The sequence below is a fragment of the Mya arenaria genome, chromosome 15, assembly GCF_026914265.1.
Source record: "Mya arenaria isolate MELC-2E11 chromosome 15, ASM2691426v1".
NCBI classification, from domain to species: Eukaryota; Metazoa; Mollusca; class Bivalvia; order Myida; family Myidae; genus Mya; species Mya arenaria.
Genome location: NC_069136.1, coordinates 12349769 through 12366701, shown reverse-complemented (window position 1 = coordinate 12366701; position 16933 = coordinate 12349769). Strand labels below are relative to the sequence as shown.

The 16933-nt window shown below is 34.4% G+C and overlaps 1 protein-coding gene and 1 pseudogene across 1 annotated transcript; both read right to left on the bottom strand.

The window, feature by feature from the left end:
• Positions 1 to 1263: 1263 nt before the first annotated feature.
• On the bottom strand, positions 1264 to 5065 carry LOC128218856 (uncharacterized; annotated as a pseudogene).
• Positions 5066 to 11024: 5959 nt separating this feature from the next.
• Positions 11025 to 12117, bottom strand: LOC128219111 (uncharacterized). Its single transcript, XM_052926933.1, has 3 exons — positions 12034 to 12117; positions 11653 to 11755; positions 11025 to 11298 (listed from the first exon to the last, which is right to left on the bottom strand). The coding sequence occupies exons 1-3, from the start codon at positions 12115 to 12117 to the stop codon at positions 11078 to 11080; spliced, it is 408 nt and encodes a 135-aa protein (XP_052782893.1). The 3' UTR covers positions 11025 to 11077.
• Between the last annotated feature and the right edge of the window lie 4816 nt (positions 12118 to 16933).

Genomic DNA, 16933 nt, shown 5'->3' with positions numbered 1-16933 from the left:
CATTTATCTTTCAAATTTGGTTTAGTTGTTCACAGATTATCTTTCGGTCATTTTGCACATTTAAAGGGGCTGTACTCTGTATGATGAAATAGCAGGAAAAAAAGAAAATTGTCAATAACTGATATACTGTAAACTTGGTATCGATGTGTACAATGCATCAAAACTTACTAACTGAAGTACCACATAGTTAACAATTTATTTATTTTTTCGCAGTTTTTTTTATTTTTCCATTAAAAAAGATTTATAATATCTGTCATGTGTTTTCGATCTGGAACGGACACACATAATAGATATTTTTTTTAGCATACCTTGAATTACACTTTTTTTGTGAAAAATGCATAGAAAAGCGCAGTTTTGTAAATTTCACCAAAAAGCATGTGCGATGATGTTAGCTGACGTCATGACACGCATTAATGTTTATTCACTGCATACGTCAAGAAGTTTCTTCAGTATCACGTCTTTTAAGGGTTATTTTGTTTTGTCAATAGTTATGGAACTCATCTATTGAAATCTCGTAATTATGGTTACATTAAATGTAAAATAAAAGAAAAGTATTACGTCACAGAATGACTCATCTGGCATAGGGGGGTGCCAGATGGAATTTTCCAGCACAGCTGAAATCACCGGAATTGCCTATCCGGTGTGCTAGAATACTAGGTATGTCTACCTTGTAGAAGTCATTCCTTATGTGTGATTGGCTAGTCGATGTTATCACGTGATATCACTAAGTTAGATATATAGCTTAAAAGTTCCAACCGTTTAGGGTAAGCCTTCGTAGCACAGTGGATACAACACTTGACTGCAATTTTGGCGACACCGGTTCGAACCCGGCCTCCGACTCGATTTTTTTTTTAACATTTTGGTATTTTTTTACAATTCTGATATCAGTTAAACATTTTGTGAAATAATTGTCCTGAGATTTGTTACAGAAAAAAACTTTTTTTGGTGCCAATCTGGTGTACAGTCCCTTTAAATTAATGTATTGTTTAATGGTAATTAATGGATACCAATCAATGAACTCTTTGTCTAACTAGGAATGAATCATTTTATACAAATGGCTGCTGACAGACATAGTAATATGATTTTTAACATGTACTCAAAAAAGTTGAAACCATGGAATCAGTTGATTACTACAGGTTAAGTTGCACAAACTAGAACAACACTGCAAATAATATTAAAAGAACAAGATACGTTGGAAAGTTGAAGTATTATACAAATTGGCCGCAGATATTTTGAAGAACAATTTAGGACCAAACTTGAGACTCTCTTTTGAACTTTTTTTATTTGCCATTTCGTAAATAAATTACATATAATTAAAAACATAGTTAAAACATGGTCAAAATGGCAGCAAATTCAAACAAAAATACATCAGGCTTGCTCATATGAAAAATCATTTTATGAGCAGCCATCATCGATCTGAAGATATAAGCTGCCATTTTAAGCATTATAATTGCGATTTATTAAATATATATAAAAAAACTGCATATATAACATATCACAACAGTAAATAATTCTGCAGTTTGTACATGTCTACACATCAATATTTACAAGTTAATTGTACAAACGTCTTGTGATAGATAACTGATCACATGAATTCACATGACTGTGTCAAATTTTATGGTGGTAACAAAAACAACCTCAATGAAGCTGAAATATATTGTAGACACACACTATCAATATATATTCCACGTATTAGCCATATCATCCCAGCCCTAATATTAAACGCACTACTTGTTACAATCTAAAACAGTAAAACCAAAGTTTAATCTGATAAAAGCATTGCTTAAAGATAGATAATACAAACTAGTAGGTGTTACTGACAAACGGCAATGTTTACAAGACTACTATTGTGCCAAAACAAAAGGAAATTTCAAAAGATTTTTGAGCATTAATCATGATGGTTGCTCAAAATTTCTAAACAAATAGTCTGACCAGCCACTTACATTCAATAAAATTGTAACGATCCTTAAAGTGGAAAATATTTAACATGAACTTACGAGTGGATACAGACAGGATGGCCATCTTTTCAGTGCACATATTGTATGATTTCCTCTTTGAATTGATATTGATATGAAGTTAAACTGTGTTCAAAATTAAGACCTTTATTGGTCAATTTGGGCCATTTTTATTTTGTAAGGAAAGCTTTCAATTTTTTTGAAATACTGAATATTTTACTGAAAATCTTGATCTAACAATTTTTTGGTCTTAAGCTTGTTGATAAGAAGACCTCTTTATGTTTAGATGAGTGCATCAGAATGAAGGTACCCAATCATGCAGTGCTCCAGCTAAGCCTAAAGAGCAGGGTGGGGCACCCTGCTGCCCTTTTCCGGCACCGGGCTGCTTTTTTACTTGTTTCCCACTGCGACCTTTGTTAGGCAGTCAACTTTCATAAATAAGTATAAAAATAATAAATCTACAGGTATATAATTTTGACACTGAAGTAAATAAAACAGCTATTATAGTATTTATATACAAAATCGACCCTTCTCACCTAGCTCCCTGCCCTTTTTAAATCCTGGCTGGAGCACTGCCATGTACAAATAAGCTGAAATAAGTTGATGTGAGGTCACAAGGCATCTTGAATTAGATTGATTGAGTGCCAAATACCTTAACACACATTTCAATTTACTTTTTCTTGCGTATTTCATCAAATGAAAAAAAGTATGAATGATTTTTAATTACACTAAGAGATGGTATAATATAGCTTTAAGCACTTTTAAATCAGTCGGAGTCCTGAGTTCACTGTTTGCTATTTGGCTTTTCCTGGCGTTTCTCTGCAGCTATTTCGAACATTCTCTTGAACACGTCGGGCTCCTGAGCTCCTGAAAACATCTTATGACCGTTCATGTAAAAGGTAGGCACTCCTGTATTGTAATATAAATTCATATTGTCAATACAAGGTTTATCGTAGAATGATAAAACACTAGAATAGAAATGTTCATACAGGACTAACTGGAAAAAATCAAGTACTTTTCAAGGACTTTTTCCCCATTTTGAAGGACTCTAGTCACAGCATCCCAATTGTTTAAAACTTGCAAAGAATGTCTTTTAGATCACATTTAATTCATAGTTAAACTTATAAGCGCAAGTTATGACAAATACGACATGTTGTAAGATCAAAACCCAACTTCATCACTTAAAAAAAGAGTGACTAATAAATGTCATAGAACCTACATGAAAACATGTTGCTACATCATACATGTTGTTATTTACAATTTCCCCGCCCTGATTTATGTTATCATGTAACCCATAATGACTTACCAGAGATGCCTTTCTCAGACCATGACATGGCTTTGTTGACAACTGCTTTAAGGTTGTCCGGGTTCAGGATGAACTCCTTGGCAGACTGTTCATCTAAGCCACACTCACGGGCCACCGCCAGACACGAGTCTAACTGTAGGTCCTCTGCATCTGTGAAACAATGCTGAAATGCAAATGCTCACTATATTAATATATCCCAGTGGCATGGCCAGAAATAACCCTTTTAAAGCTTCACATTATTTTACACACATGTATGAAGAGAGATACCTTGCATTTTTTTTCTATAAGTAAACTAAATGGAAAAAATAGCATCCTCCCTTTCGTATTACAGCCATGAAAATTAGTCTTTTGGATGAACAAGCCTGAATTCATATACTACTGCTTGGCAAGACATTTTTGAACAATCCCTGCTGTATAAAATCCAGTCTTTGAGCAACCCCAGAAAGCATTTTACAAGGGCAGGGCAGGGCTTGCAGGCTTGTGCTAATTTTAACCATTGCCATAATGAATGTTCATTTAATATAATTTTTTCCCTACCATCTGCATGTTTATCTTGTCAGACAACTTTTGTTTTACACAAACACGATTGGCCAGTGTCAGAATGTCACTTCAAATACAGTTTAAGGTTCAAGATTTGAAACACAAGGACTTGATCTGATAAACTATACCTTAAAGAGCTTTTCTGACACCATGTCCTGTTTTTCGCCACCGTCCACATTCTTGGCATATTCCATCAGCGCGTGGCCCATGACTGTGTTGGAGAACTTTTTCCTGTTCAAATTAAACTCGAGCCCCAGAGAGGAGGCAACACCCCTTAGGTACTGAGTCCTGCAAGACATTGGACCGAATGTTCAGAACTTTGTTAATGTTAACAATGTTTTTAACAGCATTGTTGTTAAATTTAGAAGTTGAAATATTTCATGATATGCTCACATTTTTGTATAAAACAAGTACAGCTGAAACAGTTATCTCAAATCTTAATAGATGTACTGCAAGTGTACTTGAGTATCCATTAAACCCCCAGTGCATCAAAAATTTATAAGTTAACAACGATGACATTAACTCTACAGTAACAAAAGTCTGGGCCCATTGTGTAGCAAATTTTAAAACTAATAAGCATACTGTAGTCCATCCTCAAACTCCAAGAACACACTGGTGCATCTGTATACCAATTATCGTTAACAATGCATTTGATCATAACTACAAAACGTTACACTGAACAGTGGTTTCCAACATTTTTACACATTAATCTTTAAGTCATATAAATGTATTAAAAATATTGGCAAGCCCCATTGGCAGCATCGGCATACAGTAAGCCTTGATTATCACTAGTACTGTAGTCCACAGCTCGAGAGGCTTGGTAGATATTCAACTGCATCAAAAATAACACTGTTCAAACATATTGACGATATTCCAATATAATTTATACTAATATTTGGGTAAAAGATGGTTAACATCCTTGCAGATAAAAACATATAATACCTGGGGTTGTTCGGGTCCCCATACCCTGGTGGGAATGGCATGCCCTCGGGAGGTATCTGGGATCGCAACAAGTACGGCTCCCAGCGAACTCGGAACTCAAAATCTGAGCTCAACGAATCCATCGCCTCCTCCATCTTCTTCTTTCCAATCCAACACCATGGTCATATGATGTCACTGACCACGTCGATGTTCACTTTCTTCTTGGAAGCCATTGCAACACTCCCGTAACGTCTTAGTAACTTTAGGAAAATTCTGAACGGTGGTTTGCGAAGATCGTTTTTCTTGACCGAAATTAAGTACTAGATTTTGACCGATAGCTGTCAAAAACTCTTGTACTGGACTTGATTCTGTCAAGCTTTGAATAGAAGAAAGGTTACATACTACTATAATATAAGCGCAGTGTTTACTTCCCTTTGCAACCAGTGACTACTCCGTACACATAAACTCTACCAGTCACCTACATTGATTGTGGGGTTTGTAATCTTTTTCAGGATGTGGTGAAACAGACATGGGCGACATATTTGGTTTGTTTCCATTTATTCCACAGGAGACAGAAACAAATTATTTTTAAAAATGTTTCTTAGCCTTTATATATACAACGGTGTATATTGTCACGGACATAAAAAGCTAGGAAGATATAAAACATTGATTGCTTCTGTTTCCTGTGATTTCCTTTACTGTGGTCTTATGTACTGTGGTATAATGCCATTACATCTTTGAATCTCGTGTGTTTCTCTGGTAGATCGGGTAGAACAGTTCTGTATTTACTAAAAGAACCTTATCTGACCTACAAACCGTGCCTAAAAAGTAAAAATATGAATTTGCTATTCTAAGCCTCACAACAGCCGAGGTTGAAAAACTCTTTAACAGCTTTAAAAGCAGAAAAATCTCAAATATACTCCTAAAATCTGTGCGAAACAACATGCTCCAGGAATTTCAGCAATCTTCGATACGTCACTTTCTAACGGTGAGCTGCCATATGACTGGATTAATGCTAATGTGTCACCGGTGTTCAAAAAAGGAGATGTCCACCAGGCGGAAAATTATCGTCCTGTTTCATTAACGTCTATTTTGTGCAAACCCCTAGAACATGTCCTTTGCAAACACCTGCTAAACCACTTGGAAAAGAACAATATCCTGACAAATCTGAACCACGGTTTTAGAAGTGGGTACTCCTGCAAAACTCAACTGTTAGTAACCATAAACAACTTATAATCTTTCAACGATGAAGGTAAACAAGCATATATAATAATACTAGACTTAAGTGAAGCGTTCGACACGGTTCCCCACGCTGAACTCTGCCAGAAACTCCTCAGCTATGGAGTGACGGGTCCAATATACCAATGGCTATGTACATTTTTGACGAAGAGACATATGCAGGTCGTCGTCGATGGGGAATCATCTCCAAAAGCCAATGTAGACTCTGGGGTTCCCCAAGGCACGGTCCTTGGACCCCTTCTATTTTTGTGCCACATAAACTATTTGCCACTATCAGTTACATCACAGGTGCGCCTTTTTGCGGACGATTGTCTTCTATACAGGAAAACTAGCTGCCAGAAGGATTTTGAAATACTACAAAAAAAATGAAAGAACTTGAACTTTGGGCTGATAAATGGGGTATGCGCTTTAATGCAAAGAAATGTTATGTCATGAGTATAAACAACAAGGATTCACATTTGTATAACCTTTGTGACCACATTCTTAAGCAAGTCACGGAAAATCCATATCTGGGACTTACCCTATCTGAAAATATAACATGGACACAACATATTAATAAAATTTGTAAGAAATCAAGCTTCACAATGGCTCTCCTTCGTAGAAACCTTCGCCACTGTCCAGCGGAATGTAGGAAAACAGCTTACCTGGCACTCGTCCGCTCAAATCGTGATTACGGTTCCATCATCTATGACACATATAGACAGTTTAATATCAACAAACTAGAACGTGTTCAACGTCAAGCGGAAAGATTCATCACGGGAGACTATAAGACCCGCGAAGAAGGGTGTCTCTCGCATGTTGGAAAAACTGAAACTAACGAGCCTCCAAGAACGTCGGACAGCAACACGTCTGATTTTCCTCTATAAGGTGGCCGAGGGTCTGGTGCCAGCACTACCACCGGCAGAGTATCTCCAACCAGCAAAGAAAAAGAGGCACATTAAGGCTAAAACTTTTAGTAATTGTGTTACATCTAACATTATACATTATCAAGTTATAAATGACTCTAAAGGCTTTCAAATAAGACAATATAAAACTGAGCAACTAAAATATTCATTCTTTGTGAAAACGCTAAGAGAGTGTAACCAGCTGGGAAGATAGTGTGGTCAACGCAAAAACAGTTGAGGGCTTTAAGGCTGCCCTCCCATTTTACTAGCTCCGTACCCCGGTGTGCAAAGCCTGAATAGATCCTACACCGTATACAGACATTAATTGTGTTATTTTCTACTGAATTATATAGTAAGTTAACAAAACAGGTTTATCAAATCACAGCAATTCTGCAATATGATATCACGGCATGATATTTTCTTTTCAGTTCAGAGAACTAAAAAAAGATCGACTAGATTTACTACATCATACTTTACCTATGACCCAGAAAGTATGACAGAAATGTTTAAAGAGTCCGTTACGGACAGAGAAACAAAGAGCCGTCTTATCCTTTTTTGCAAAGGACATGATTACACCGCATTAGTTCCAGTAACCATCTTTTTAGATCTGCTCGTGTCACTTAAAACATGCACAACGAACATTTCAACGTAATATAAGCTCGGCCGCTAAATTTAGTGTTTAAATTAAATGTTATTCCAAATAAAAAAGGGATTGGAATTCACTATCCCGCAGCCTGATCCAGGCATGCGGTTAATCGGAGTACCCAATGACCACATTTATTACCCATATTAAGAAACTTGATTGATAGTCTGAACACTATAACGCTAGCGCGGTGAAGAAATGTCATAAGACGTGTGCATGTACAACAATCACGTTCATGATCGTTTTATACCTTTTTGGGTATAATAGTTTACACGACAATAAACACAGTCAATAATAACAACGCATTTATACACAGAAACTGAAATCAAATAAACATATTCAAAATGAAGTTTGATGGAAACTATAATGCTATTTTAGGCCACTCCTTTTTATTTTTTGGTTTACAATAATTTTTGGAAAAAATGTCCACCGGGTGGTCGAAAAAAAAAAGAAAAAAGTCCCAAAACATACTCTTAAAGGGTAAAAATCAGAGAACAACATAAAAACATTGAACATTTATATCATTTACTTGACATTTTAAATTTTTAAACTGCTATTAATGAATGTTTTAATACACTCAAAGTTTCAAAATTCTAATTAAACAGACAGTTTAAATCTTACATACTGTGCATATAAAACATCAATGAAATTGACTATAAAACATGTTTTCATGTATAAACTACACATTTTATCAAAGATACATTGGATATCACTCAGCAAGACATTTGTTTAGCTTTACGGGTATGCTTTAGCAAAAATGAATGCAGAACACTCAAAAACTGACCAATATTAAACACAAAAAAGAGAAGGCGAATTTTACGCATTAAAATACACATAAATTGCACTGTATTAGAACAATACATTACATTTTCTAAATATTGTTTCAGTTATTTAAATATTGGAAAATGTCAATAAAGTGAAATAATTACCAATTTTGTAAATAAGGAAGTAACATTTTATGAAGACATTTGAGCTTTAATATTGTGAAAACAATTCCTCAAAAAAATAATAACCAAACTAGACCTAGATTTGAGTTTTAATAACTCTTACCATGCGGGGTCCTAGTTGTGTGAAACCCGATCCATGCTAAGTCTGGATATTTTCGAACCGGGATATTTAACATGGGCTGTTCACCAAATCCATTTCAATTTCAAATCTTGCAGCAAATTACCACATCAGTAAATAAAAATCACAAAGCAAAATAATAAATCTAGCATGTGACTTAACTTTATGTAGCAAACTGACAGAGAAATCCATAATCATGTATCGGATATTTTCATCTTCGTCATTTTGTGCATACATGCGTTCACATGGCAGCTATATATATATATGAAATGGACTTATTCAAAATAATTTTCCGTGTTGTTTTATCTAATTGTTTTGCACACAACTCCCGGCATTAGTAAATGTCATTGACACATGTGTTCAAACCTTTGTTTGTTTTTTTAACCCAAACATGAATACAAATGTAATCTAGAATAAACACAAGCTTTACATTGACCTAATGACCCAATGACAAGTATTTCCAAACCATTATGGGATTTAAAATCCGAAAACACCACCAACCGAACTTGTGAAACAAGGTCACCGGTGTCAACTTAAAAATTTTACTTTCGATTTCACCACTCACACTTTGTGCACTGTTATTTGATATATAACCATAAAATATTATAAAATGTTTTTTCTCACACATAATTTACAGATATTTGTGTCTACTTATTCGATGGCAGCCGCTGACACTTTCATTTTTTTATCTATAAACAACAATATTTTCATGACCTAAATTAGCGGGAAAAACAACAATCATGTGACAGTGATTGTTTGTATCGGCTGTTTAATTTGCCAATGTTTATTGCTATTGTTATTTTAACAACTCCTGCATATTTTAATTAATTATTTCATATAAAGAATGACTGCTATCGTCAATTCCGCCATTGCCAACGGCGCTGCCATAACAGTTGACTTGCTCACATGCTATCACTATAATTAAATTGGCGAATACGGCTACGGAATAACAAACCAGTCGAGATCTACTGCATTCATACTCTAATTCGTTTTTCTTTCGTTTCGCACCAAAACCAATACTGTCGGGGGAAAAATGAAGAAAAAATATCATTTTTTTTGTACTTTTCGGAAAATTAGACCCGCCGGTTTTGTAAACCAATTTATATAAAAGTAGTGGCCTTAAAACAAACAATAAAGGGAAAACGTATATGCTTCAGACTTTCTTCATTAGTAACGATTATAGGGCAATAAGTCTATCCAATGAAACCACATATCGGCCTAATTTAAGTTCAATGCTTAATCGTTAACTTCAGTAGTAAAACTTAACAAACATGACCTTATAATTCAATTCCCCACCTGCTGTAATCAACTTCTTATCTAAGTCAAAACGTATTATGCCAAATATTTATGACAGAGAATAACTCGCTCGCGCTCGCCCCGCCCTTATTATTCTTAGATTTGACAGTTTATTTTTACTGTTTCTTGCTATTATAAGCTACATTCCCAGCCAATGTAAGTACCTTTTGGCAATACCATGTGTATTCGTTACGAATTGCAGTTGTACAACTTAACAGACCATTCGGAACTCCTCGGCCATTTTTTTCAAAAACAACCTCGGATGTATTTGGACGGTTTACATACTCAAAAAGTGGTACGTTTAAGTCCGCTGCAAGTAGATCGCGTAGTAATTTTATTTAGCAGTTAAACTTTGTGACTTAACTCTTGAAATTCTTAATTATGTTTGCAATAATTCAATTCAATGGCAATCAACTTAAACTTAGATCAATAAATACAACTCTAAAACACTACATTTAATTAATGATATCATTCAAAATTTTACGAACTACTTCAACATACATCCGAGGTTGTTTTCGATAAAATGGCAGAGGAGCTCCGAATGCTTAACAGACACGTTCGCGTAATCTGGTTCCCCGCCTGCTGAATATACACGTGATAATTTTAGTCAGCTAGAACATACCATATAGACACGTTCCTACATTCTTAACCTTTAATACAATTAACATAATATTCCCTCACTTTTACATAGAACCTGATTACAAATCATGATTAAACCAACTTATAAGAGCCCACACAACTTAATGATTCAAGTTCATGTCACAGTGCTTTGTGTAGATCACAGCTTATTCAAAAATGTCCTATCACAAATAAACTAAAATAATTCATATTATAACATTTCACATGATTTGGAAATAATAAGAAATATGTTGATAACAAACAAAAAGTGACGACATCGGTTCAAAACAAACCAAAAACATACTTATATCAATGACATTTCATTCAAAAATATTTAAATGGAATGAGAGTGAAATTTGACAAATGAAGAAATGAACTAGCATTTGTCAAATTTAATACCATTTTTTTTCTATCATTAGACCGTCCGTCGACATCAAATAACTGTCTGAGAAGACGAATCCCAGCACAGACACAAACACAAACCACATAATTATCTTCACATTTATATTTTATCTTCTGTTGTCATACCAAAACTGTTGGTATTTATCCCTGGCCGTTCGACTGCCCACAAAAAATGTTTACATCACAACCGTAGGCGGAATCATTGTATTTAACCCTGGCCATATGATTGTCCCGGAAGCACAAGGGCTAGCGGCACCACCTTGCGGACTGGCACCTCTTCGTCAGTGTTGAAGCAGAGTTTGGACCCGTATTGACTGAAATGTGAGATCCCGAGCACGGATAGCATGAACAGGAAAAGACATACGACTCCGTCAACAACTGAAAGGCCGATATTGGTCCGACTGTTAGGCAAACACAGCTCGTAGTACTCTACAAACAATAAAAAGATCATTTAAAAACTGCAGGTACAAGCACAGTTGTTAATAACTTCACTTTGATCTTTTTGAAGACAAAATGAGCATAACAAGACACATACTCAATGTTTTTTCATGTTACGTTCTCTGTAAGGACCATTTCCGACAGTCCCAAACGGCTCAGATAGAAAGGACATACACAGTAAGAGGAAACGCCAAAGGGTAAGACCTATTCGGCGAGCAACGAAACACGCGATCACCCCTAGTAAGCATTGTGTAAGGGTCAATAATGCATTGTTAAACTAGTTAACCAAACACAACTACAATCTTCACGATGTATATATATATGCATATATTAACAAAGTCTTACTGGAGTTGATATGAGAGCATTGTTCCACGACCAGAAAGGAGTAAAAGCTGGAAACGGCTGCAAGAACGCTGCACAGCAATGACAGCAAGAAGTTACACACAATCTGGAAATGAAAGTACGGATGAGCTATCATATGATTATATGAAATGATGTCCGAATGCCCTTTTAATCTAAAGAATTACTACTGTATTGACAAATCATGTCTGACAATAATAATATTAACACGAATGAGGCACGCCATTTATAATCACGCTATGTAATGTTTTTTTTTGTAATGGAAAGAAAACCCAGCCTTTTTTCGAAATAAAAAAAATACAAGTGTGTATATAAATATTTATTTAATTATTCATGTTACTATACATATGTATCAGTAAAATCTACCATGTATTTTACGACGCCAGTTATTTGTATTAAGTCGAGGTTCTCTGTCGCCTTCCGTGTGGCCAACAACCCAATCAAAGCCATTGGAAACACCTGTTTAAAGACGAGTTTGTTAAAAAAAAATAGTCAGTATAACATTACACATACATGTATCGACAAATATGTTTAAACAATTATCGCGTGCGTCATTCAACTAGGACGAATGAATATTGTGTTTATTAAATAATAAGGGTGGATTATATCATGATAAATTCATCATTTGAAGACGTTTTTTAATAGCAAGGCTCTCCCTGAGCATGTGACATAAAACGAGCGGCAATACACGGACACAATCAAACAATAAAAATATAATCACATTAAGTTATGAAACGATACATATACTTGAACATATTCTTGCATAAATTGTATTAGTGATTTAAAGACAATGTCAGTTAATTAATATGATTTAAATTGTTTTACGACATAATTTTTATATATTTTAATGTGTTATTCTATTTGCATTGTGTTTTCCTCTTAATGTGTACAATGACGCTTTCATTATAAGACGATATGAAGACATAGTTTCTGATGACTGTCTCGTATCTTTTTAAAGCTAGCACCTGATGCATACTCTGATGAGGCTCACATTTTTATTGTTGTTATTATTGAAAAATGTTGGGACAAGTGTGAGATTATGACCATAAAAACTAGTTAAAGAACTTAGTAGACTTGTGTGTCAGTGAACTCGTGGTACACTTACGTTCTTATGTAGTTTCATGGGTTGTTCCAACTTAAATCTTAAGGTTGGGCGAATTACAAAGATATGTTTTCCGTGTAACTCGTAACAATAACTTACAAATAAGTAGTGAAATTCATAACCAATTGAATTCGTTTTATAGCAAAAATGTTTCATTTATTCTTTTCTTAACCAATAATTTGTACGTGTTAACATATATGACATTTTGGATAATAAGATATTTTGACAAGCTTAGTATAGAAGATGTCTTCACAAAAGAAATCCCAAGTGAATTAATAATATTTTTAGTGTGTAACTTAGTGCCGTTTTATAAATAGTTTACATATTTCATCTTCTCAACAGTAAAACAATGATTTTACATTTCATTGTCCAAGGACTGCATCCCGAAATCTACATCATCAACATCATCTTCATAATCGCCTCCCATAGATTCACTTAGTTTAAGAAAATGTCCATGAAATATATTTCTAAGTGGCACCTTTTATCAAAGGTTTATTTATTCAACAAGCCCCAATAAACTTTGGGGTCCGTAGACTTTAAGCTCTTATTTTTTTTATCAATACCACTTTGTAGTAACCTTATTTTCTTTTTCATAAGATTCTTGTTACTTCTACTTTTATCAACTAGGGTATTTAAAGAGCCAGTGATTAATATTTCTTTGACCTTAAAAACGGTAGGGTCACGGCTATTCCGCAGGTAGGCTCAGGTAGCCTAAACCAAATGTATTTTTAGGCCTTACCTTATTTTTGTCATTTATGAGATTCTTGTAACTTCTACTTTTTATAAAAGAGGGTATAAAAAGAGTTTCTGTCCGATTTACAGTTATCATTAAATCATGATTTATTTTTTTATTTTAGTGTATTTTTATCTATGCCAAAAATTAATTTGCATTTAATGGTGGCTTCTTAGATCATATTTGAATCCTCCTTAGTGACACTGATAATATTGTCTTTGTTACACATTTCATCATCGAATATTCTTTAAAGCTTTATCTCTATGACAAGAAGGCAGACGCATCTAACTTACTTCATTCCTGTTTCCAAACATGTCTCTGTGCATCCTTACTAGCAGTTTCCAAACAATGAGTTTATCGAGTGTTTCATTTATTTCAACAGCTTTCACTGTAAAACTTACAAACTTACGAACATTAACGCATACGATGCTGGAAAAAATCAATGAGCTATTCCTGGTATGATGTTGTTTGCCTTAAATTTAGCGTGTTTTACCTTTAAAGATCAATTATTTATTATTTTTGCTGAATTAAAGATATCAAATTATGAGAAAAATGTCTGTTTCCGTTTAGAATTGCAATATATTTCACACTGTAAACATTTTCTTATAGTTTTGTTACTCACTCGGTGAAATATATTGCTTTTTTACACTAAAACAAAATCTTACACACAAGCAGTTTCTTGACCGAACGAATGTGAATTAACGTAATAGTTGACACAAAATGTTTGGGATTTTTGCATTAAAATGTGTTCCATAATCTCTCTACTTTTTAACCATTCTAACATAAAGAACTGCACAAACAAAAATTGTTTCATTTAAACAACAATACAATGGAAACTACAGGGGCCGACCCAGTAGCCAAAACATTTACTTTAGCATTGTTTGGAGTCAAAAGGATTAATGACTGACAGGTCTTCACCGAGAGACTCACTACGTTACCAGGCAAAATATACACAACTAATTTGGATGTCTGGTGAGCCCCATATATATGTCGATATCATTTGAAAGCGTTTAATATGCAGATAAATAATATACAAAAATAAACATAACCTATAATAACGATAAAGTTTTTCTGAAAGATTGCAAACTAATTTGTTCAATTTTAGTTGGAATAAAGAGCAAATATATTTGCTGTAATACCTTTATGTTAAATGATATTTGGTTATTTATTTTACATATGAGTAATAGCCTAACAATTATGTTTCAAATGATACCAAAATTATAACAGGCACATGTATTACATTTAACAATATTAAAATGGAGCTATCTTACAACCTATTATTTGTTGGTCAGATTCGTTAAATTATCATTGTCAATAAATGTTTTAATGTTACCAATATCGCTACAATGACAGGTCCAATATTGAAGACTGGGTATTTGACGTGAGGAAGTGCCATGACTAGAGTGACCACGCCTGCTACGAAGAGTGGACAAGAGGTGATGATCTGCAGAACACTGAGCTGGTTAAGACGTTGGAACCCAAGCTTTCTGCGTTGGAGGCTTTCTGAAAGTTTCGTACGAAAATGTGAAATATTTTTGTTTTTCCGATTCATTTAAATTAATTTAAAATTAAAAAAAAAAAATATTCTTAAAAAATCTAAGATACTTAAAATCAAACAGTAACTTTTTATCATACAACGTGCATCATATCATAATATAATCTTCACTAAAATGCAATTCAAAAATAAGGGAATAATTGTACTTACCCGATCTGATAACGTCGAGGGCTCTTAAACTCCGCCTTCTGTTATACATGTTTTATGTTAACTATCACAGCCCTGTGCCTATGACATTTATTCTAGTAAAAACCTTTATTTCATACACTGTTTTTAGTAACCAAATTAATCATTGACAATGGAAATACAGTTAAATTCACTTGTAGCATATAAAACATTACAACTTGTTCGTATCAAAAAGATAAATGAAGGAAATATTTCTATGGAAACAGATTTGTTGACCTACTAGCTAATAGTGCTGAAGATGTATATTAACACGTCCAATCCTCTCTTGCGAAACTGTACTCAGTCTACAGAGAATGGTGAAATATTATAAATATAAGGTCGGTTAAATCTGGTTTTCCAATACGAAAAAAATGTCGAAATGTCGGATAAATATTTAGACCTGAAAATTCTCGCACAAAATGGCCGACTGAAGGGTAATCAGAAAGTTAAAAAAGCGGACGCACCAAATGCGAAATATTGAAAGTGAGCACATATACCAGCAGACCACAGAACTTGCATCATTTGAGGCCAGAGAGTACGTACGTCTTCGCCAAGTTACATAGGAGCCGTCTGCGTAACAGAACTGAAAGATGTGCTTATTAGGTCAAATACTTAAAAACAGCACTCTATTTTGCTTTGATGAAATCATTGGAATGTTTAACTTGGCCAATAACAGAAATCTCGGAGGAAATTATCAAGTCATTGATACGGTAATTGACAGCAACAATATTCATCGAGGTGATAAGTTCTACATACAGGCCGATAGAGAAGCAATTGGATGTAAGTTGGAGGTAATGAATTGAAGCACTTTCGAGGTGGTCTTATATACCATTATTCTACAAGATGTTTATAAATGATGGCTTCGGAGTGTGAACCGGAACTTTGGAAAAACTAAAACACTTTGTTCAATGTATACCGACTCAATCCATGAATACATACAAGTGTAGCTCAGACGTAATAACAGAATATTGAAATACTGGACACCTCAGACGTATATACACTGATCTGTACAAGAAACAAACTGACAAGCAATTGTATTTACGCCTACCGTTCCTGATATCCACCGAACACAATAATGGGACTATCGTACAGACTCGGAATACGGCTTCGCCGCATATACGAACGGGGACATTACTAACAGCGACAAAGAGATGGCAGAGGTCCCCGGAAGAGTGCTTATAGTGGAAAAATAATATGAATACAGATTCAACGGGCTGACAATCTGCAAAGGGAAGACCTACTAAAATCACAATCTCGATCTTAACTAATTTTACCATTAATATAACAAATCAATAAAATCTTTTACATTTTTTATACTATTTTAAAAGTACATTCTCTAATTTAATATGATAATTAAATAACTCTTGACAAGATTCCGAAGAAAATTTACTATACGGCAAAAATTGAGCTGACTACAACTCAAATGTTATTTTAATAATTACTTAAATACAAACGTGTAAAATTATACAAGATTTTTATTTGAACTATTATGTGGTAAAATGAGTTGCGATTTGGATTTAACTCAAGTATTAATCTGATATGGGCCCTGGTCTTGTTTATTGGTGACTTTTAAGTAGACCTTCCCTTTGCAGATTGCCAAACCGCTGAGGCTGTTTTTGTATTACTCTTCCACTATAACACGTTTCCGGAGCTGTGTCTATAAGTAAGCTCAATGGCTGAAAGCTAGATAGAAACAAAAAACAACAACACT

Coding starts and splice junctions, on each gene's coding strand:
- LOC128219111 (XM_052926933.1), bottom strand. CDS start 12,117: ATGGCTTTGATTGGGTTGTTGGCCACACGGAAGGCGACAGAGAACCTC. Junction 11,756..12,033: donor CTGGCGTCGTAAAATACATG/GTAGATTTTACT, acceptor TTTCATTTCCAG/ATTGTGTGTAACTTCTTGCT. Junction 11,299..11,652: donor ATGCTCTCATATCAACTCCA/GTAAGACTTTGT, acceptor TATTGTTTGTAG/AGTACTACGAGCTGTGTTTG.